Raw genomic sequence first — 23,624 nt, 5'->3', positions numbered from 1 at the left:
CGGCCAAAGGTGGTTGGTTTGAGTGCAACAGAAAGAGCACAGGGCAGGGAGACGTGAGGCCCAGGGTACGTTTTAGTTCTGCTGCTATCGGTGTGACCTCGAGGTACTTCTTTACTCTGGGCCTTCATATCTTCTGCAAATGCACTGTTGGGTTTGATGATCTCAGGGCTGGCCGGACCTGACGGGCTGTGAATGTTGACTGCCCCCAGGTGACTTTGCTGTCTCTCTATGTGTTAGCTTGAATTTGAGTGCTGTGTTCCTGCCTGCCGCCTAAGAGCTGTCTTCCTGTAGGGCTTCTGTGCCCGCCACTTGGCTCCCTCTGGTAAATACTCTGCTCTCTGGAGCAGCCTTTCGTTGTCAGAAATAAGTTCCAAATAGACCTTTAAAACCAATGCAGAAGACGTGGGTTCAATCCCTGGGTTGGGAAGATCCCCTGGAGAAGGAAATGGCAACCCATTCCAGTATTCTTGTATGGGAAATCCCACAGACAGAGGAGCCTGGCGGGCTACAGTCCATAACTATGGTTGCAGAATAATCAGATACGACTTAGCAGCTAAACAACAACAAGACCTTTAAAAGTTACTGAACCCAGTTGCAAATGAGGGCAGCACAAGCCTATATCCTCACATTCTTTGCCATTTCCAAAGCAGTGCCAGCGTTTCCCACAGCTCTAGGACCAGCTGCCTGTCTAGCTCTGGTTGAGTGAGCAATGCCGTCAAGCTGCTCTGAATGCAACAGCTGCTGTGAATGAACTTAGTAGTACCTCCTGAACCAGCCAGCCGTTCAGGAGCTTCTGGGGAAGATCCACCTGCTAAGGGGAGAGACTGCTTCTTCCCTCCCTACTTTTTCTACTTTTTTTCTGCAGGCCACTTTGCAAAGGATTGTTTCATGCAGCCAGGTGGGACCAAGTATTCTCTGATACCTGATGACGAAGAGGAGAAAGAAGAGGCAAAGTCAGCAGAGTTTGAGAAGCCTGACACCATGAGAAATTCTTCTAGAAAAAGAAAGAAGGTGAGTGCTATCTTGCTGTATCATATTTTTTTGAGTTTAAAAATATACTTTTTGCAAAAATTTTAGAAATACTGAGAAACGTAAAGAACATTAGGATCTCTTGTAATCTTTCCACCCAGTGAGACTCTTAATATTCTTATATTTTTCTAGGTAAATATATACATAGATAAATATATAATGCTCTTTGTAATTGTATATATATATGATATGATTTGTATGTCATATCATGTATATATATATGATTTTCACATATATATGTGTTTATACATAAACACACATCATCATCTTGCTAGGTATAGTTTATATCCTACTTTTTAAATTATATTTATCAAAAGCATTTTCCAGTATCCTAAAGTGTTGTTGTGCGTGTTAATTGCTCAGTTGTGTCCGACTTTTTGTAACCCCATGGGCTGTAGCCTGCCTGGCTCCTCTGTCCATGGGATTCTCCAGGCAAGAATACTGGAGTGGTAGTCATTCCCTTCTCCAGGGGATCATCCCAACCCAGGGATTGAACCTGGGTCTCCTGCATTGCAGGCAGATTCTTTACCGTCTGAGCCACCAGGGAAGCCCTAAGTATTCTTAAAAACTTGATTTAAGAGCACCATACGATACTTTACCCTATGGCTAAATGATGGTTTATTTAATCGTGTTTTTTGTGGGATATTTTTGAATACTTCAACCTAGTCTTTGGCCACGTGTCTTATTCCTTTCTTTATATAAATTCCTAAGTAAGATTGCTGAATAAGGGCTTTAAGACTATACATCTTATCAAATTGTCTTTCTAAAAAGTGCTTATTTTGCACCCAGCAGGGGATAAGAGTGCCTGTCTCACTACGTTGTGTCTTCCATCTATACAGTTCATAAAACAGACATTATTGTAGTGCAGAAAAAAACCCAGTGCATTTGTAGCATACAGCACAGAGAGGAAATGGGGGGGGGGGGAACTATGCTATAATTAGGTCAGAAATGGTTGTTCTCATATAGTGTAGTGTTTTTTTAGCTGTGACCAGTTATTAAGTTTTGGAGTTTTCTTTGGTTTTGTTTTGTTTTAAAGCTTTAGCAAACTTTTATTAAGTGGTCATTTTGTTCCAGGCATTGCAAACCTAGGAACATAAAAATTCTGATAAGGTCCTTACCCTCAGTGGGCATTATTTAAAAATTTAAGTATTTTCTTCATTTTCTGGACAAGGAAAAAGGCCCATTGTACCATTATTAAGAATTAGCCCAATACATGGGTGATAATTTATCAATCTATATATTCTTTCCCTGGGTGATCACATCCCTTCTAAGACTTCAGCTGCCCTGACAACTTTGATGTCACTAAGTAATATCCCAGTGGTACCTCAGACTCTGGCTTGGAGCCAGTCAGACATAGTATAAGCCCTTTCTGTGCTGTTTGCTAACATCAGTAACTGACAAAGTAGGATTGTTGTGGATCTTTGATAATTGTGCTCCTTGCAGAGTGATGCCCAGCTCCTCAAATTAGATATAAAGCACTGACAAGTAAGGTTTTAATTAATGTTACCTGTCACGACTATCATTAGCTCTTCTTTGCCCTCCTCCCTATATACACATTCCTACCCCAAGCCCCAAAACAGAACCACCAAAACCCTTGCTTCTGTCCTTCTAGCTTCTATTTCTAGTTTTAATGACAGCAGTAACCTTCTAGTCTCCAAGAAAGAAACAACGTGCAATTAATTTTTTTCTCCTTTCTATCCTGTACATAGTCAGTCACCAAGTCCTGCCTGTGGTGCCTTATAATACCTCAATTCTCTTCCTTCCTCCCCCTCCACTCCTACTGTGCATTTTTGCTCCTTACCTCTCTCACTTATATTCAGACTACTGAACTAGCCCAAGGAGATTAAAAAAAAATTTTTTTTTAATTTTTGGTTTCCCTGGGTCTTCCTTGCTGCGTGCAGGTTTTCTCTAGTTGCAGTGAGTGGGGGCTGCTCTTGATTTGCAGTGTGCAGGCTTCTGTTGCTGAGCACAGGCTCTAGGTGTGTGGGCCTCAGTGGTTGTGGCACAGGGGCTCATTAGTTGCGGCTTGTGGGCGCTAGAGCACAGGCTCAATATTTGTGGCGCACGGGCCTTAGTTGCCTGCGGCATGTGCAATCTTCCCAGACCAGGGATCGAACTGAGTCCCCTGCGTTGGCATGCAGATTCTTGTCCACTGTACCACCAGGGAAGTCCCAGCCCATGGAGATTTGTAAAATACATGTTTCCCTTCTACCTCTTGAGTACCAAGTCCACAGGGCCTGGGTCTGGACATCTGATTTTTTTGAAAAAACAAACAAACAAACAAACAAACAAACAAAAACCCTTCTTTATCTCACTGCTTGACTCTCTTTTGCCCTCTGCTTTAACTCTGAATGTGGACTGCTCTGAGGCCGTGGCTGTTTTATTACTGCCTTCTCTTCTGTAACTGTTGTTGTTCAGTGGCTGAATCTTGTCCAACTCTTTGCAACCCCATGGACTGCAGCACGCCAGACTTTCCTGTCTTTCATTATCTCTTGGACTTTGCTCAAATTCATGTCCATTGAGTTGGTGATGCTGTATCTCATCTGTCATCTCGTCCTCTGTCGTCCCCATCTCATCTCATCCTCTGTTGTCCCCTTCTCATCTCATCCTCTGTCATCCGCTTCTCCTTTTGCCTTCAGTCTTCCCCAGCATCCTGATCTTTTCCAGTGAGTCGGCTCTTTGCTTTAGGTGGCCAAAGTATTGGAGCTTCAGCTTCAGCATCAGTCCTTAAAACGAATATTCAGGGTTGATTTCCTTTAGAATTGAATGGTTTGATCTCATTGCTGTCCAAGGGACTCTCGGGAGTTTTTTCTCCAGCGCCACAGTTCGAAAACATCAGTTCTTCAGTACTCAGCCTTCTTTATGGTCCAACTCTCACATCCATACATGACAACTGGAAAAACCATAGCTTTGACTATACAGACCTACAGACCTTTGTTGGCAAAGTGATGTCTCTGCATTTTAATCTCTGCTGTCTGAGTTTGTCATAGCTTTCTTTCCAAGGAGCAAGCGTCTTTTAATTTCATGGCTGCAGTCACTGTCCATAGTGATTTTGGAGCCCAAGAAAATCAAATCTATCACTGCTACTTTTTCGCCGTCTATTTGCCAGGGAATGATTTCTTTCTGCATTGCTTTGTAGTTTTCAGTGTAGAATTATTAATATTTTTGCCTCCCTGGTTAAGTTTATTCCTAAGTATTTTATTCTTTTTGATGCTATTATAAATGGAATTGTTTTCTTAATTCCTTTTCAGATTGCTAGTTGTTAGTGTATAGAAATGAAACTGATTCTTGTATGTTGATTTTGTATCCTGCAACTTTTCTGAATTCATCGATTAGTTCTAATAGTTTTTTTAAGATTTTCTACATAAAAATTATATCTATAGACAGATAATTTTACTTCTTTAGTAGAGCTTGATTTTAAACTGAATTCTATTTCTATGTTTCATTCTCTTTTAACCTTTTAGAGTTTAAATGGTGTTTGTCAGATTCCTAAAATGGTTCTGTGGTTTTCTCACTGCTGTGGGTCTTTGGGTGTTTTTGCGGTTGCTTAATACAGCTGGTACAATTAGTTATTGCTTTGTTTCTAAAGCTGCTTTGAGATGTGTATTTTAGTTCTCCAAAATAATTATTAAGGATCTGCTAGGTATGAGGCTCTTTCTGACCTGCTTGGTCAACCCATTATCCAACCTTCCGTTGCTCTTCACTTGGTAGATAAATAGTCTGATGAACAGTGGCAGTAATAGTCATCATACCTTACTACTTTTTAAAGTACCTTTGTGTATATGAACTTCTGACTCATGAGTCCTCTTTGATTAAAAAGTGCTCTAAGGAAATTGAAACGCCCTTGGTGCCCACTGTTTCTACCAAGAAAGCAGCTAGCACCATTGTCTTCTCACCTTGTCGTTAATCCCTTCATTATCTTTTATGCCTTACGTTTGTTTAGTATTTACAATTTATAAAATATCTTAATTTCTTTTCCTTTTCCTTTTTGGGGGCACTCTGCATGCCATATGGGATCTTAGTTAACCGACCAGGAATCAAACCTGTGCCCTCTGTAGTGAAAGTGCTGAGTCTCAACCACTGGACCACCAGGGAAGCCTTGTACAAAACTCTAGTATGCATTGGTTTAATTCAGTGCTATACCTATTCATCACATGACCGTTTTCATCCCAGTGTCTGAAAATTGCAAGTCGTTTTTGTTGGCTGTAATTAGAACATGAGGAACCTCTGTGTTGCAAATGGAAATGGGCCATGAACAGGCTAGTAAAATAGGTATAGAGGCTTTAATAGTGAAGCCCTGGATACTCTTTCCATGAACCTGTGGTCTGTGCTTTGCTAGCCTCTTTCACTTATCATATGCCATCATGGGTCTTTCTAAATCAGGCTCTATTATGAGGAAGCATCTATGATGGGGTTAGGCTGCCCGCTTATTATAGTGAAGTTTAGCTATATTTGATCCAGAATATAATATTCTTCTTTTGATTCAGGTACTATAATTACTCTCTGCTATACTATATATAGAAAACAGAAATAGAAAGCCATCCCTTGGCTGCAGTGCTGGCTCTGTTCTATTATCCAGAGAATTTCTGGTGCCTACCTTCGAGAGAGGTTGCCAGTCCTGGGCCCAATCTGCTGGAGCACAGAGGGTCATCCAGTGTAGTCCGCTCAAAAGCCTTCTGTGATTCTCTTTTTTCTATGGAAAAGTCTGAGTTCCTTTAAGACTTTGCATGATTTGTCCAACATCACAATATCATCTCTTTACTAGTCCCTTCTGTCACACACTCTACTCCAACCTCATTCATTAAAAGAATTTCTATTATATGCCAAACTCGGTTCTAGTCATTGCAGGTACAGTAGTGACCAAACATGTAAAATTCACGGCACTTTCTTTCTAATGAGGGTTACAGACAATGAACGTAGTAAGTAAATACCAACATTTCAAGTACTGATAAGTCCTGTGTGTTGTGTGTTAATCTGCTCAGTCGTGTTTGACTCTTTGCGACCTCATGGACTGTATCCCACCAGGCTCCTCTGCCCATGGGATTCTCCAGGCAGAATACTGGAGTGGGTAGCTAGTCCCTTATCCAGGAGATCTTCCCAACCCAGGGATCAAACAAGTCTCTTGCACTGCAGACAGGTTCTTTGCTGTCTGAGCCACCAGGGAAGCCCGATAGGTGCTATGGATAAAAATTAATTTGGTTATGAGAGATAGGGAATAGCAGAATGGAGTAAGGGAATAGGTGACTTCCAGTTCTAGACAGGATGGTAAGGGCAGGCTTTTCTCAGAAAGCATCATTTGAGTTGATCTTTGAAGGAAATGGGAAAGCAAGCTACTCAGAGAAGTGATGAGAGAGCCCTTCAACAAGTACGATAGCTAGGTATTGGGAATGAACTTGGCCTTTTTAAGGAACAGCAGGGAGGCCAGTATAGGAAGTGAATGAGTTAGAGGAAACCAGGGCCTCATATGAGAATATGAGGACCTCAACTTTCACTTAGAATGAGATGGATGTCATTAGGGGTTTTGAGTAGAGGGATGACATGATCTTGGAGAAGGCAATGGCACCCCACTCCAGTCCTCTTGCCTGGAAAATCCCATGGACAAAGGAGCCTGGTGCACTGCAGTCCATGGGGTCGCTAAGAGTTGGACATGACTGAGCAACTTCACTTTCAGTTTTCATTTTCACGCATTGGAGAAGGAAATGGCAACCCACTCCAGTGTTCTTGCCTGGAGAATCCCAGGGACAGGGGAGCCTGGTGGCTGCTGTCTATGGGGTCACACAGAGTCGGACACGACTAAAGCGACTTGGCAGCAGCAGCAGCATGACATGATCTGACTTCTTTAAGTGAATTATTCTGGCTACTGTATGGAAATCAGATGGTCAAAAGGCAAAGGTGGAAGTAGCAAGCTAGTTAATAGATAGTATTAATAATCCACATGTGAGATGGTGGAGGCTTGGGCTTCCCTGGTGGCTCAGAGGTTAAAGCGTCCGCCTCTGATGTGGGAGACCCGGGTTCGATCCCTGGGTTGGGAAGATCCCCTGGAGAAGGAAATGGTAACCCACTCCAGTATTCTTGCCCAGAGAATCCCATGGACAGAGAAGCCTGTTAGGCTACATAGGTCCACAGGGTTGCAAAGAGTCGGACAACGACTGAGCAACTTCACTTTCACTTTTTTGTACTAGAATGATAGTAGTGGAGGTGGTGAGAAGGGGGTTGAAGTGTGGATATATTTTGAAGGCAGAGCTGACAGAATTTGTTGAGTGATCAGATGTGAGATAAGGAAGAGAACAATTGAAGATGACTGCAAGGTTTTGCGGAGAAGGCAATGGCACTGCACTCCAGTACTCTTGCCTGGAAAATCCCGTGGATGGAGGAGCCTGGTGGGCTGCAGTCCATGGGGTCGCTAAGAGTCGGATACATCTGAGCGACTTCACTTTCCCTTTTCACTTTCATGCATTGGAGAAGGAAATGGCAAGCCACTCCAGTGTTCTTGCCTGGAGAATCCCAGGGACGGGGGAGCCTGGTGGGCTGCCGTCCACAGGGTCGCACAGAGTCAGACACGACTGAAGTGATTTAGCAGCAGTAGCAGCAGCAGCAAGGTTTTGGGTTAACTGAGCTAAGAGAAGGAATGCAGAAGTAAGTTTGGGAATGGAGAGCAGTTGGGTTTAGTTTGGGTTGTCATCAGTGAAAATGGGAGAGAAAACTGGAGGGGTGGGAGAGAAGGTTTGGAGGGGGTGAGGCATAGATGCCTATCCAGTACACACATGGATGTGTAGAGAGAGCAGTTAGATGTGTAGTTTTGGAGCTCAGAGGAAAGGCTCAGGTGAGATACCAATTTGGGAGCCATCTATAGATAGATGGTATTTGAGTTCATATATGAGATTGTCTGGAGAGTAAATACAGGGAAGAGAACAGGTTTGAGGACTTGAGCCCCAGAGTGTTTCAATTTTTAGAGGTTATGGAGCAAGGGAGCCTGAAAAAGAACAGCTAGGGAAGTTGGTGGAGAGTGAGAGAATGTGGTGGAAGTTAAGTGAGGAGTGTGTTTTATGGAAGATAGACTGCGTCAAATGCAGTTGATTGATCAAGTAAATGAGGCCTAAGGATTCACCATGCATTTGGCCGTGTGGAGTGGAGCTCATTGGTGACTTTGACAAAACCTGTTTCAGTAGAGTGGTGTTGACCAGGTTAACAATTTTAACCTGGTTAAAATTGCTTAGGAGGGTTTTGTTTTTCTTCTTTAATGGGAACTATAAGAGCACATTTGTTTACTGCTGGGAATGAGCCACTAAAGAAAGAAAATTTGATGCAGAAAAGGGACAATTCTTGGACTTATGTCTTTGAGTAAGAAAGAAGTGATGGGACCCAGTACATGATAAATAAGCCGCACGGGATCTTTCAAGCATTTACCTCATCTGTCTTCCCTCTGTCTGGAAGACCCTCACCTCCCTTCTTCCATCAGCATTACCACCACTACTCCACCTGCCAAAGCCATGTTCATCCTTTAGAAGTACAGCACATTACCTATCCTTCATGAGACCATTCCAAATTCCTCAGATATAATTGGTTTCTTTCCCTGATGTGTCTGTGGTATGTTGCTTGTACTTTTCTCACATCACTTCCATGGACTGCCTAGTATCTTAACTAGTGTTTCTCTTGATTAGTGTGTACCTTGAAGGCTTCTGATCCCTGATTTCTAACGTCATTCAAGTATTACAAGAGACAAATTAGTAGATATTCCTGGCTTATAGAAGGTAGTCAACAAATATTTGTTGAATGAGTGTACTGTATGGTTATAGGGAGTTATTCTTCCCCTTGTTTGACGAGGTTAGCTCAGGTTTGGAGGAATGGTGCCAGTCACTACTACTGAGCTACTAAATGTGTTTACTTGGCATCTGCTACTAAGGCTTTAGTAAGTACTCTGTTTGTCTGAGTTATATTAAAAATCTGTGTTTTCTTATCTCCTAAGCAACATTGCATGTAACTATGGCTTTCTAGAATGCTTTGTAGGTAGTAAAGTTCAGTAAATATTTGTGGGTTGATTAATAAACCTTTTCCTTCCAGTCTTACCCTTTCCAAGCTTTGATAAAGTGGGGCTCATAGGCAAATTCTAACCAGGATTCACCTTCCATCCTACTTTACAGAAATTCACCCTGGAGAATCAGTTTGAGAATCAAATTTTCTCTTGAGAATCAATCATTTCTCAAGAATAAGAGAATAAATAACCAGTGCTTTCTCAAGAGTTAGTTCTTAAGAACAAATAGAAAAAGACTTCCCTGGTGGCACAGTGGATAGGAATCTGCCTGCCAGTGCAGGGGACCTGGGCTTGATCCCTGGTCCGAGAAGTTTCCACATGCTGTGGGCAACTAAGCCAGGGTGCCACAACTACCGAGCCTGTGCTCTAGAGCCTGCAAGCTGCAACTGCTGGAGCCCACACGCTCGGGGCCCACAGGCCACAACCAGTGAGGCTCTGTGCTACAACTACTAAAGCCTGTACGCCTACAGCCTGTGCCTGGCAACAGGAGAAGCCACCACAATGAGAAGCCTGCGCACCGCAACAAAGAGCAGATCCTGTTCATTGCAACTCAAGAAAGCCTGTGTGCAGAAACAAAGACCCAGTGCAACCAAAAAAAGAAAAGAATAAAAAAGAATATATGCTTGCTTGCTGGCTAATCAGTGCCTTTCAGTTAAAAAAATGCTAATTTAGGTGCCCCCTTTAATATACATGGAGCTATAAAGAACATCTGATTTGCTCAGTCGTGTCTGACTCTTTGCAACCCCCTGGTCTGTAGCATCCTAGGCTCCTCTGTCCATGGGATTCTCCAGGTAAGAATACTGGAGTGGGTTGCCGTTTCCTCCTCCAGGGGATCCTCCTGATCCAGGGATCGAACCCGCGTGTCCAACATCTCCTGTGTTGGTAGGCAGATTCTTTACCACTGAGTCAGCTGGGAAGCCCATGTGAGAACATCTGATTTGGGGCCCAGCCTGAGTTGAATCCAGGTTCTACCACTTGGGCAAGGCACTGTATCTCAGTAAACCTTTCTGAAGTTATAATTTTCTTTCCTGAACATATAGAGATGATTATACCCACTTAATAGGTTTGTTGTGATGGTCATAAGGTATGTACGCTAAGTGCCCAGCCCAATATCTAGAAAACTAGGTACTCAGTAAGTGTTAACTGCTGTGATTTCCCCTTTCGCGGTTTTTGTTTTTATCTCACGCTAGTATACTGCTATCCTTTTTCAGAACTATAGAGAATGCGGATGGACTAACTGCTGTAGCACAGGATATGTGCTTTTCCGAGAGAGTGGTTTTGAGGAGTGGCTTCTTTCTCCTGTCCTTCTGGCCTGTCTGCCATGAGCTCACACCCCTAGTTCACTACCCTTTACCTTATGCTCCTCTTTCTCATTGGATGCAGTTGAGGAACCAGAAGATAGTTTTACCTTTGACCTTCCATCTTCGCCTCTACCCCAACACCCAACTTTCCTCTTGAGCTACAACATACGAAGTAATTTTTGTTCTCCAGCTCAAGATTATAGACACACAATGAAAATGGTGCCAACCTGCTGGAGGACTAGATTTTCTTTGTTCAGGGTGCAAAAGAGCCTCTATGTCAAGACTGAGGTCTAGAAGACCATTTTCCTGAGTCTTGCTTTCTAGCTAGAGGCCACATTCTATTATGCCAGGGTTCTCTAGTGATTTGTTCTTCTCTTTCCTCCTTTTGAGCATTCATCATTGGCAGAGAGCAAAGTACAAATAATGCCAAACTCTGGATTAGAAAGTTTAATGTTCTTGTCTTTCCTGTGTGTGCTGTGCTTAGTCGCTCAGTCATGTCTGACTCTTTGCGACCCCATAGACTGCAGCTTGCTGGACTCTTCTGTCCGTGGGGATTCTCCAGGCAAGAATACTGGAGTGAGTTGCAATGCCCTCCTCCAGGGGATCTTTCCAACCCAGGGATCAAACCCAGGTCTGCAGCATTGCAGGCAGATTCTTTACTGTCTGAGCCACCAGGGAAGCCCAAGAATACTGGAGTGAGTAGCCTGTCCCTTCTCTAGGGGATCTTCCTGACCCAGGAATCGAACCAGAGTCTCCTGCACTGCAGGCAGATTCTTTACCAGCTGAGCTACCAGGAAGCCCTGTTCTTGTCATTGGTGTAGCTCAATTCACTTCTTTCAGTTGTTTTCACCTCTGTAAAATGGCAATAATTCCTGAATTTTGACCTTACCAGATTAATATTACTAGATATGAGATGTGGAAAGCTAGATAAACTAAAGTGCTGTTTGGTTGTAAAGTAGTAGTATTACTCTCCTTTCTCATTTATTTATCCAGGGTGGGCCAGGCTTGGGGGAATTGGTGCCAGACTCTGCACTTGCTTATTTACTTTTCCAGGACTCTGTCCTATCTGAGGGGCAAAAACTGACAAGGCTGCCAAGCCCATGTAGCCTGTGATTGGCATCCATGATCTTGCCATCCAGGAGACTGCAACACCATAAGCCAAATCAGGGATCTGCCAACTCTCAGCTTCTCCCAGTGATGGTTCCTACAGCTTGGTAACATGGGTCTGGCAAGCTTCCCCTCTTTCTGCTCCACTGGAGACTCCAAGAAAGAATTTTGGTTTAATTTTCTCTCAGAACTTTGACTTATCTGCTGTAGATACTTGGCCAGACTGTCAGAACATCCTGGGAATTCTCTAACAATATGATACTTCTGGCTATCACTGAGTACTTACTGTGTATCAGGCGCTATAGTTAATGACAGTTTTTACCATGTTTAATCCTCATAGCATCTTTTGAAGTGGGTTTTATCATTTGTAGTTTACTGAAAAGAAAAGTTCAAAAAAGTTGTCTTCTGTTCTAAGTCACATAGTAAGTGGCAGAGTTGAAATCTGAGCCTAATTCCGTCTTGTTCCAAAATTGTTGTTCTGACCACCATTTACCATGAGGCCTCCCATCACTGTACAGGAAGAGGGGCCATGTGCTACAGAGAAAAATTGAGATTTCCAGTCAAATGATCTATATGCAGATCCAAACCCTGCCCGTGTGATCAGGGGCAAGTGGTTTTCAGCTTTTCCAGCCACAGATGCGTCTCTTTAAATCTTCATCATGGCCGTGTGACATAGGTGCTGGTCTTATCTCTGTTTTACATTTGAGGAGACTAGGCCACTCTGAGGTAAAATGACTTGCCCAAAGTTACATGAGAGTGGTGTAAGTGTTAAAGCCAGAATTCAAGTCTGGGTGTAACACCTGGTTCCGTGTTTGGTCCACTGTTTTCTCACAGCCAGCTCCCAAGACCCGGTCTATCAGGCAGACTTAACGGCTCTCAGAATGCTGACTGGGAGGGGCAGCAGCCTTGTACTCGTCTAGTCTCTTTTTTCCTCCCATAATCTCTTAGAAACCTTACCAAGGCAACATAAACATTTGCAATCCAAGGAAAAGGTTTATGCAATGCTTAAAAATTGCTCTGAGTACCCTACCGAAGCCCACGGGTCTGTATCTCATTCTTTGTGTGCATTTGTGCTGTTAATTTGGCAGCACGGTGGGGTGGGTGGAGTGTTGAGAAAGTTCTATATCAATTTACTCTTGCAAGGTTGGTTGTGAAAGTTAGAGATGATAAATATTCAAGGGCAGCAGGTAGGGCCTCATTAATTGATGGCTGTTATTTCCCCCGGCAGCTGGGTCTGATAGAAACCAGCCTGGGAGTCAGGAGTCCTCAATCTATTATTCTCTTATTCTCGGACGTTTGCGGTACTGTCTCTTGAGAGACCAGGTGATCTCTAAGGACCTGACTTTCAGCATTAATATCTTGTGCTTTTTAAACATGAAAGTAGTAAATGTTTATTTAAAAAAAAATGAAAAAGGACAGTGAAGGGCCCCAGCTTCCCTGTATTCAGTTCATTCCCGAGCTAACACTTGTTGCCTGTTTGTCTCCTTTTCACTGTTTTCTGTGATTTTAAGTATATTCAAGTATGTTAAATATGTGTATTATAATTTACTGTGCAAAATATTATAGTTTATATGTGTAAATGTATATTACATATGGTATGTATATATGTTATATACCTTGGAACTTAGAGTACATACTGCATTATGACTTGATCCTTTTCCATTTGTTTCGAGCACTTTTTCTTGTTAGTACTTAAAGATGTAGTTTATTTTATTATGAATGTTTTTTAATTTATTGTTATCCCCTAATGATTACATACCATGTTTTTTTAAAGCAAATACACATATATAATGTTGAGTTCTTAATTTTTTTTTTTTCAGGAAAAGAAGAAAAAGAAACATAGAGACAGAAAGTCATCTGACTCTGACAGCTCAGACTCTGAGAGCGATACAGGCAAGAGGGCAAGGCACACATCAAAGGACAGCAAGGCAGCAAAGAAGAAGAAAAAGAAGAAGAAGCACAAGAAGAAGCACAAGGAGTGAGAATGGAGTGTAGAGAGGGTGGCTGAGAGAAGGAATCCGGAGCCTGTGCTTTGAAGCCTTGGCTCTCAGAAAGACTCAGTAGTGAGAATATGGCCTCCCACCCTCTTCTCTCCCACGGGAGATGGCATCCCCTTGTGCCACAGGCAAGTCTGGGAGTTAGGTATCAAAAGCAGCTGCCTGAATGAGTTGTTCCCTTATCACTCTTGGTCCCTTTGCAAGTGACCCCTGCAGCTCACCCAGTTCATTCACCCAGCTTCATTCAGCAGGAGGTCGTATTACCCTCTCCAGCTGCCACTGCCAGAGCCAGATTCCTATACAGGAGTCCAGGCTAGAGCCACAGGAACTGCTGTGGGGGTGAGTCTGGCTATAGCTGAACGGAGGGATTGGCCCCTACCTGTTGGCCTACCTACCCTGGCCTGATTGGTGGATGGTCTCTGCCCATGTGCTGGATGTCACAGAGGGAGACTGGCAGTATGAGGGAGAACACGGTAAGGAGTGGTGCTCACTTTTTCCATCCCCCCAACATGATTCTGCTATGTTAGAAGTGACAGCCAGTGGTCACAGCCAGAAAAACATTGTTTGCAGTGACTTAGCTTGTTTGTGACATTCCATCAGACCACTGAACCAGACAGTTCAAGCCGAATCATTGCTTTACTTTGTATTTACTACAGTGTGAGTCAATTGGTTCCATTTCAGGTTTCTGCTTAAAATCCTGGTACTAAATGGAAGTGTGTCAAGTTTTAAACTTACTGAGAGTCCTTATTAGTATAATCCCTCTTCCTGTAAACTTACAGACTTAAAAGTCACTGAGGCTGCATTAGGTGACAGGAAAACATTTAATATGTCACTTTAGACCTTGAAGAGCAGCCCAGCTAAGGTACAGAGCCAGAGGCACTAGCAGGTCACAGCCTTCTTAGGAGATCACTTATAAGCCCTCACTTCTGTAATGATCAGATGACCTCTCCCCTAGGGCTGACTGGAGAACCAGTAAGAACTTGTAACCATGAGTAATGGCCTGGCACATGTGCAGAAGCTCAGCAGTCATCTTGGCCAGTGGGTATTTTCTCCCACCACCACTGGCACAAGCCTGGATCTTGTGTTCTGAAGAGAGTCCACAGCATTCCATAGAGAAGAGCAACTGTCCAGACCCCCTGGCATTCAGTGCAGGATGGGCCAGGGGTGATGGTTCAGAAGTCCTGTCACTGAGTGATTATTTCAGGTTGGACTAGCTCATTTGGACTTAGGGAGGGGTCACTGTGAAGGCAGGGTGTAGGCACAGCTGTTTTATTTTTTGTACGTGTAAGGTGATCAGTTGTCACTGTCCCTGAGACTGTCCATTTCAGTCTCTCATCCAGTGCTGCTTCCTGAGTAGCAGTCTTTTCAGCCTACTGTCTAACACACACAGAAACTGAGAATCCCAGAATCATGTCACCAAAGGCAGAAAGGCAACTGGGTGGCCTTGGCTCTGCTTTATTGACCTCAGAGCACCCTTTGGATGCAGTTAAAAAAACAAACAGACACAATGAGAACGGAACTGGATCCAGGCTGGTGCCACCTGACCCCAGGAGAATTTCCCCAGTCAAGGTAGATTTATACAAAACGCCAGAGGAGAAAAATGAGGCAATCTGGTGCCGAGTCCAGGAGTAGCCCACTGGCAGAAGAGCAGTCAGTGGAAGGAGAGGGCAGGTCATGCCTCTTTCTCGTAAGTACGAGTGCAGACCGCACTGCCATGGGTGAGTGTCTGGAAAAAAGACAGTCAGATTAGGGCAAGGGCGTGGGCATGGAAGGTATTGGGAACACTCCATTCTGATGGGGAGAGCCTTCTACTACTTCATGATAATAATTTTCACTTACTGCCTACCTACTATGTGCCAGGTTCTTGACAGACTTTTTTTTCCTAATGCATATACCAAGTCTTTTTTTTTTTTTTTTTTTTTGGCTGTGCCACGTGGCTTGCAGGATCTTAGTTCAATACCAGGGATTGAACCTGGAACACGGCAGTGAAAGTGCTGAGTCCTAAGCACTGGACTGCCAGGGAATCCACCCAAGTCTTTAAGTTAGGTATTGTAATTCCTCTTGCAGAGATTCGGGGAAATGAGCTTTCAGGGAGGAAGCAACTTGGTCAAGATCCCAGAGTGTTTCTCTTTCCCTTGTACCATTCCTTTCCATCCTTAGTGCCTAAGAAGGTACCTGGCACATAGTAGATGTAAAGGTGAATAAAAATGCCCAGAGACTCTTGGGAAAGGACTATCTTAGGCCACCAATTCTCCATTCTTTCCCTAACCCAGGGCCAGAGGCCAAAGCCCCCATCATCCTTCCAGGCATCATACAGCCAGGCCCATGGTTTCACCATAGCCTGACTGCTTAGCGAGTATTTGGTCCTGTATATCACATTCCCACCAGAGTCAGGTACCTCATTATAAACTGCAGGGCCCCTCTCCTGTGGGAGTGCAAGAATGCAGTGAGCAGGTTACACTGACCCAAGAAGGTCTGCAATGAAGATGCTGAGGTGAAAACCTGAGACCCTACAGAATAAGGAGGCAGAGACCACAAGTGACTGCTGTCTCTACCGCTGGGGGGTGTTCAGTCAAGGCTACATTCTTTGAGTGAGGTCCTTAAACAGACAGATCTGACAGCCTGGTTGTTGCTTTCAACCCAGGCCTTAGTCAGGTACTTGCAATAGGCCAGGCATGGAAAGCAGTCAGAGGAGGTGAGTGAGCCTGGAATGAAGTAGAAAGGGCTGTGCTGTCAGGGCCCAACCCATCACCAGCCTGTCCCTGCCCAAAGGGATAGGAGATGGGAGCCTTTCCTACAGGGCTGGAATCCCATCTGGCTGTGCTTTGTGCCTCTCCCTGGGCAAGGCAGTGGGCCCATGCGGAGGATGAAACGAAGGCTGTAGAGTGTGCCTGCTGTAGTCCTCCCACACCAGCGAGGCTTTGTGCTCTGCAACCACTCTCTCCTTCAGACTTCCCAGCAGTCCTACAAGGTTGTCATTAGTACCCACTTTACAGTTGGACTTGGAGAAGGTGACTTGTCCAAAATCATGCACCCTATAAGCTGAGATTTATGCAGAGGCGTGTACAAAGCCCAAAGCCACGGTATTACGAGTCCTAATACCACCCAGGCCTGCCTCCACCCTCTGTTGGTCACAGGGCATGACCTTGGCTTTGCACAATAGGCTTGGTTGAAGGGACAATAGAAACCAATTGAGTAAGGCTTCAAAGTTGATCCATCTTACCAGAATGAGTTTCCCGTCAACTATTTCCCGCACAAGTGATGTCTCTTGTCCATTCCACTTTTGCACGTGGACAAGTTTGCCGCCATCCAGTGTCACGATGGACTGTGGAAAGAGGGTAGAGGCCTGAGCTGAGATCTGAGCTAGGATTGAGGGGCAAGAAGAGGTCTGGTCACTGGGGCCACAAAGGACTTAGCCTCTAATGCAAACTATTGATGGTGTGAGAACCAGAGCTCAGCCAGCCCACCTCCAACCTAGTCCCATGAGACGTCTAGTTCACCACTCCTGCTTGGCTGGAAGAGGGGCCTTCAGCTGTTGGGCAAGAAGGGAAAAGCAGGCAGTACAGTGAAGTCAGACAGCCTGGCTCTGAGAAGTGCCACCAGCCTTCAAGATGGGCACTTATCCCATATCCTGGGTGATGCCCACAGCCCCAGTCCCTCTGAGATGCAGGAGATGGGTACCAGCCTAATCCCTGGGAAAGACCGGTGAGGAGGAATAATCCTGAGACTCCCTGGTGGTGATCACACACAGTGTCTAAAAGAACCTTGGGGATGCAAGGTATTGGAAAATTCGACTGTGCCGTCTGTATTCCTGTGCCCCTTGGTCCATATCATGTGGCCTCTCCCCTCCAGCTGATAAGTGAGCATCAACTGCTAGGTCCTGGGACTGGGTGCCCTCGAGGTGTTTCACAGCCCTGGTCAAATGTCCACTTCGTCTTCTGGGTGCTGCCAGCCTACATCAGCTGGCTCTCCTCTGGCAACTCTTCCCAGGTCCCTAGAAATTTGGGGGCTTTAAGCCAGGCTGGGGGACCCTGACGGACCAGCAGATCTAAAGAGGCTATGTGTATGTGTTTGGGGCTAGAGGGGTGGTAGGTGTGCACTCTTACCACCCCCTTCCTCCTCATTCCCATTCCTCTAGTTTTTGGTCCATTCAGAGCAAGTTATTTTTAGCCAAGGCATCCCAGAGAGCTACTACTGTGTTTAATTGGGGTTCTTGCCCTTCAAGAAGGTAGGCTAGCTCAAGGAGGTGAAGGTGTATGGTGGGGTAAGCACTTCTTTCCAAGGTGGGCTGTGATTTTGGGGTACCATCTCTATGCTGCTAGCTTCCTGTGTGATCCTGGGCTGGGCTCCAGCTTCCTCCACAGGGAGTATACTAGACCCTCTCCTGTCCTTGGGGGCAGCTGTGAGGAAGAGATAGGGTCTAGTGGAAAGGTGCTGCTAGAGGAACACCTTGTTGAGGGCAAAACTCCTTTGTTCTCTCTCCTATGCCTGGCTCAGGGGCTGGGAGGCCTGAGGCAAGCGGCCAAGACAGCCACCTGCAGACAAGCTGCCAAGAAGTTCTGAGACTGGACGTAGATGTCCTCTTCCTCCCTGGAAGGAGAGGGGCGGAGGCTTGGCGAGAAGATACTACAAACACACCACAGACAATGCTTCATCCAGAAGATAACTTTTCTTCCCTGTAGGCTGGCAGCACTAGAAATGGTTTCTCAGGGTCACTGACCAAACCCAGGAGGTGGAGGCTGAAGAAGTATCTGAGTAGGTCTCCACCTCTTGTCCTCAGCTGTATCCTTGGCTCCTGGCGGCCAGGATCACCTGTTCAGTTGAGGACCCTGACTTCTGGGCATTGTTCCTAAAGTACTTGAGGTCACAGCCATGTCCACATAACTTCCCCACCATCTATGGAAGGGGAAGGAATGCCAGATCAGTTGTATGCCATGTGCAAGGTCACCCAGCTGGAGCTGGTGTAGATGCTGAGGTCAGAATATCCTGGCTCTGTGCAGTCCAATCCCACAGGCAACAGGTAGATGCTTCCCAAGAAGACAGGGAAGAGAACAAGAGGACAGGACTCTTGCCTTTAGCACTTGGGACATCCCAGCACTCCACAGGCAGGCTTCAATCCCCCACAACAGCCCACCCCTCAAGGTGCAACAATAGGATGCTGCCCTATTCCCCTTCAGGGCCTTCCATCCCCCACGGCTCCTTCCTCAACTCACCTTGACCTTCCTGTCATCTGCTGTGGTCTCATCGAACTCGACTCCCAGCTTGAAGCTGATCTCTGTGTTCTTGAAGGTGCTTTGTGTTTTTATGATGACTGTGTCCCCATTCACTTCGATGATTGTGGTAGGCTTGGTCATATTGGCCACCTGCCTGGTAGCAAAACCGACACCTGAGGGCAGAGGGATGGGTATGAGCATGAGCTGGAGCGAGAGGCAAAGTACAAGGGGCTCAGTGACCAACTCAGACCAGAATGTGGGGAAGGGAGAAGAGGCGGGTGAGAACTTTCAAAGATGTTACGTGGCTTTTTGTATTCAGTTTTTCCCATTAGCTCTGTGCAGTAAAGAGACATTACTGATTCCATGAAATGTGAGGAACTTAATGGACAAACGTGCCTCACAGCAAGTTAGTGGCAGAGCTGAGGGTAGAATAAGCTGCTATTAAGTGCCTCCTGTCTGGTAAAAACTACACATGTAAGTCTTTCAGTTCTTCCAGTCTCCCTGCAGGATTGATGCTAGTATCTCAACAGATGCAAAAACTGAGAGTGAGCTGAAGCCCAGGGTCACAAATCTGGAATTCAAATCCAGAATGTTTGACTGCAGAGCTCACTTTACTGCTCTGCTAAAAAGGCTGGAGCCCAAGGCTCATCCAGGCCACCTGAGCAGCTTTCCAAGCACAGGCTGAGGGAGAAATAAAAGAAATGGGGACTTTGCCTTCTGGAATATATGGACAAGGATTTTGCACTTCTGAAAGTTTTTGCTCTGAGATGCACTGGTGCTCATCCCCCATAAGTGATAAAGACATTTTTCAAAACCTTATCCATAATCTAGGAGGTAGGCAGGAGGGAGTGTTGGTCTCTGTTCGGTTTTAGGCGAGGCCTGAAGTGGTAGGCAGGCAGACCTCCAGTCTAGGTCTCCTGTGGGGACTCCCCTCGGCCTCAGCAAGGCTTCCCCAATGCTGCAAGAGAGCGTGCAACAAAGAGCCCTGCAGGTCATGGTTTCCCTCATAGCTGGCCTTTTGCCTCCAACTTCCCCTTCCAACAGTCTCTGCTGAGCTATTCTCCAAGGGCAGAGGCTTTGGTGAGGTGGTGGGTGGAAAGTCCCTGATATGCCTGGCTTCACGGGTGGTTTTACTTAATGTTTATAAGAGCCCTGAACTGTTGGCTTTATTATCCCCAATTTACAAACGAGGCTTTGAGAGTGAAGTGACTTGTCCAAAGTGAAAGGATGAGTGGTTTATCTAAATTTGAATTTAGGCTCCAAAACTGCACTATTCCTCTTGGGCCACCCTGTCTCCCAGCATGCACTTCATCGAGGTCCTGAGCCCGCCAAGTGTGCCACTTGGCGGCACTAACTGACACTGACACTAATTAGGCTGGGCCTCTTCGTCCTCCGAGAACTTTTGGTTTAACAAGAGAGGCTCAGGCACCCTTGGCAGCTGTGCTGCTGCTGGCCCACCCTGCCTAGCCACTGAGGGATTTGGCCTTGCCCCCTGTTATCAGGGGCTTCCCAGGTGGCGCATGGTAAACAAAAAATTTGCCTGCTAATGAAGAAGATGCAAGAGATGCAGGTTCAACCCCTGGGTCAGGAAGATCCCCTGAAAAAGGAAATGGCAATCCACTCCAGTATTCTTGCCTGGAAAATCCCAAGGACAGAGGAATCTGGTGGGCTACAGTCCATGGGGCCGCAGAGTCGGACACAACTGATCACGCACCTGTTATCAGAGTGAGTCAGGCTAATCCCACTCCCCAGCACAGAGCAGGACCTTGTCACTGCGCAAGGAGCTCTGTTTACTTAGGACCTACCCAGAGGTGTGGAGTGTTTGAGGAAGGAAGGCACTGTGGAGTCAGTGAGGGACTGAGCTAAGAGCAAGTTACAGAATTAGGAGACCTGGGAAGAGACAGATTCCACTTAGAAATGAAGCTGAAGCTATTTACTAAGAGCTGAGGAGGGTCTTTTCTCCCCTTAGGCCTCTCATTTTTTTCCATCTGTACAACAAGCAGGCTGGGTGGATTCTTAGACCTAACCCAAGTTGGGGCAAAATAAGGGAGCAAGGGTGGTAAGGATGGTGCAACTCACTTCAGGGACCTAGGTCTTCAGTTCTAATGTCTGCTAGGAGAGACTGGGGATTCAGGGTGTGGAGCTAGCTCTGGGCATCCTATCTTCCCTACCAACTGCCTTGGGCCTCCTACTTCTCTAAGAATTATTGCCTTCCTGGAGCCATTGGGCATAGTGCTTAGCATAGAGGGGCAGTTGAGCACTTTGGCCTCAAAAGTCAACACTTGTGCTTATTTCAGGGGTCAGGAACAGGTGGGAAGTGCCTGGGGTTGAGCCCCCATCCCCTCCCTCCTTGGTTAATTGCTGTAATCCAGCTGTCCCCTGGGAGGAAGGCATGGAACCTACCTCAACCATGAACATTCCAGTTTTCCCCATCCCAGCTTGGGGAACTGGGATAATCTCATAGTTGGAGATTCCAGAGAAGGAATGTGACCTTCTCCCTCTAGCCCGTATCAGAAGGGGAAGGGCTGAGGTCAATGATGAATTAAGCAGTTCTTATTACTCCCACCCCCAGGGCCTATAGTGGGAACTGCTCTGAGTTGTCGGGATTTAGAAATCTAGGTATTCACATCAGCTCTGCTGTGGAATTGATTTGACAAGTTTCTACTCTTCTGGATCTTGGCTTCTCCATCTGTTGAAGCAAGGCATGGGGATCTCTGGAGTCCTTCTCTGCAAGATTCTTTGAATCTTCATTCTCCTCCATCCTGGCACCACACCCTCCTAGGCCAAAGACCCTCCCTGCTGTTACTAGCTCTTGGCTTTGCTTCAGGCCTCTTTGCTTTACCCCCTAAACAGATACTTTTCCCAGTGAGCAAGTTATCCTTGGGCTGCAGCTGATGATGGGGCCTTTTGCCCTACCCTACCACTAGGCTGGTTGGTGAGAAAGGGCAACCTCTAGCAACAATCCTTTACCCTAACTAACCCAACAAAGAGGAACAGAGGTTCTTGTTAACTCTGCAGGCTCATCTTACCTCCTCAAAGCCTGTTCACAGCTGTTCCCCCTTCCATCTTTCTCCTGGGGACTACCTACTTTATACCTTAGGACACTTCCCATCCATTCTATTCCCTTTCATGGTTCAGTTTCCAGTTCCTAAACTGCCCATGTTTCGTTTCTTTTCCTCCCTCCTCACCTTCAATCAGTGCTCCTCTTTTACTCACACCCCTGCCTCCAGATCCTAAGCCCTAATTCCTCGAAAGTGCCTCCCTGCCCCTCGACATCGACCGACACAGCGGCCCCCTGGCGCCTCCTTGCCTGCGAATTTCTCTGACCAAGTTCAGATCGTTAAAGTCCCCTCCCAGCATTCCCTGGCGGTCCAGTGGCTGGGGCTCCGCGCTTCCACTGCAGCGGGGCAACCGTTCATCCTGGAATGGGGAACTAAGATCCCACATGTGTCGCGGGGAGGCAAAAAAAAAAAAAAAAAAAAAGCCCCCTCCCAACAGGCCTCGCATGCCCTAGCCCAGGCTGCCACCTTCTCCGCGTCTCCTGGCTCCCCATCCTTGACCAGGAGGGATGCAGCAGGCATACAGGATCTAGCCAGGGCTAGAGAACTGCTCCGATCGGGCACGCGGCCAGCCCCTCCCCAGCACAGCATCCATCCCAAGCCCAGCATCCCGAGCCGTCCTCACCGAGTGACTTCATGTAGTCATCGAAATTCTTGCTGTCCACTAACTTCCAGGTACCCACGAAGGCGTCCACCATGGTGAAGCTGGGCTAGGTCGGGAAAGAGACGACAGAGAACGCGTGCAAGGACGCTGGGACCAGCAGCTCCCAGCCCGCGCTGCCGCTTTAAAAGGCCCCTGTGTCACGTGACGGGGCGTGGCCCACACCCCCGGGCCCGAAATAGGAAGCCCCAAGCAGGCCCTCTCTCGCCCCGGGCTGGTCGCCCATCCCCCAATGCTACCAGCGGCGAAGTGGCAGCCGGTGGCGCCCAGTTTGCCTACGTCAGCGCGGGTCCCGGGCTCCGAGTCCCTGCCCCGGGCTGGTAAGCCCTGCTCCCTTCCCTGGCCTCAAGGCGCTCTTCGGAATCTGAGAAGGAAGCAGTTGGGGGCACGGTGTCCGCGAGCTGGGGCGCAGGCCACCGACATCCGTCCCCTGGTCCTTCTCCGAGCTTGGGGTCAGAACAAAGATGAGAAACCAGAGGAGAAAGGAAACTCGCCCTTGGGCATGATGCCCACGCCGGGAAAGCGCTGGCCGACTCTTGGCGGCGCTGGCATCATCTCGATCTTCATTTTACAGGTGAGGGGAGCCAAGATTCAGCGTGGGGCTGACAAGTTCGCAGGAAATAAAGAGACGGTGAATGGGGAGTCCAGATGGCGAGCCTGGTCTAGCTGGTCCCAGACCCCGTGCTCTCCCACCGCTCCCCACTCTGCCCGATGGCGGGGAGAGGCAGCGGGGGCAACGTGTGCCCTCTGCTCGCCCCCAGCAAAAGCGTGACCCTGTCCGTCGCCCCGCGTCTGCCCCACACGTGCTCGCCCCTCCCTGCGGAATGTCTACCGCGCGCCTTTCCGCCCAGCTGTCCAGCTCCCCCTCCACCCTGCCCGTGCGCCAGGCTTTTCTGACCTGTGCGCAACAGCTCCGAGCCTTTGCTCCTGTCGGCCGTTGCCTCCTCACTCTCCTTTCGAAATGCCCGTCCTTTTAGCCGGCTCTTCAAGGCTCAAGGACAGCTCCGTTCTGCCTGACTGCCGCTGGCCCCCAGCTGTCGTCCTTTCTCTGACCTTCCACCGGCAGTCAGCCTTCCACAGGCAGCCTGTACTTTCAGAGACTGTCGTTAATCTACCTTGTTTGACACTACACTTTCCAAAGCACTTTTAATAATAAGATCCACCTTGTGTTGTTTTTTTGCATGCTGGGGGCTTTAAGTGCATTGTCTGATTGAACTTTTAAAAC

General features: G+C 46.7%; 2 protein-coding genes and 1 non-coding gene across 14 annotated transcripts in view; 2 read left to right on the top strand and 1 right to left on the bottom strand.

Annotated features, from left to right (window-relative positions):
- ZCCHC17 (zinc finger CCHC-type containing 17) overlaps positions 1–23,624 on the top strand; it is a 75,697-nt gene that overhangs the window by 37,294 nt on the left and 14,779 nt on the right. For all 11 annotated transcript variants that reach the window (XM_012150000.5, XM_060410559.1, XM_060410558.1 and 8 more), the window contains 2 exons: positions 866–1,011; positions 13,290–22,973. In XM_012150000.5, the coding sequence (XP_012005390.2) occupies positions 866–1,011; positions 13,290–13,451 (308 nt within the window). In that variant the 3' untranslated portion in view covers positions 13,452–22,973. The remainder of the gene's footprint in view (positions 1–865; positions 1,012–13,289; positions 22,974–23,624) is intronic.
- Positions 6,990–7,061, top strand: TRNAQ-CUG (transfer RNA glutamine (anticodon CUG)). The gene has a single exon. It is a non-coding gene; the product is annotated as a tRNA-Gln (tRNA).
- FABP3 (fatty acid binding protein 3) lies at positions 14,903–22,541 on the bottom strand. Of its 2 annotated transcripts, NM_001267884.2 has the most exon segments (4): positions 14,903–15,192; positions 16,690–16,791; positions 18,680–18,852; positions 22,364–22,541. In NM_001267884.2, coding segments are annotated over 4 exon segments (402 nt in total). In that variant the 5' UTR covers positions 22,437–22,541; the 3' UTR covers positions 14,903–15,138.

This window comes from Ovis aries, chromosome 2 (genome assembly GCF_016772045.2).
Source record: "Ovis aries strain OAR_USU_Benz2616 breed Rambouillet chromosome 2, ARS-UI_Ramb_v3.0, whole genome shotgun sequence".
In the NCBI taxonomy this organism is placed as follows: Eukaryota; Metazoa; Chordata; class Mammalia; order Artiodactyla; family Bovidae; genus Ovis; species Ovis aries.
The sequence above is the reverse complement of the archived record's forward strand: the minus strand, read 5'-3'. Positions and strand labels throughout refer to the sequence as shown.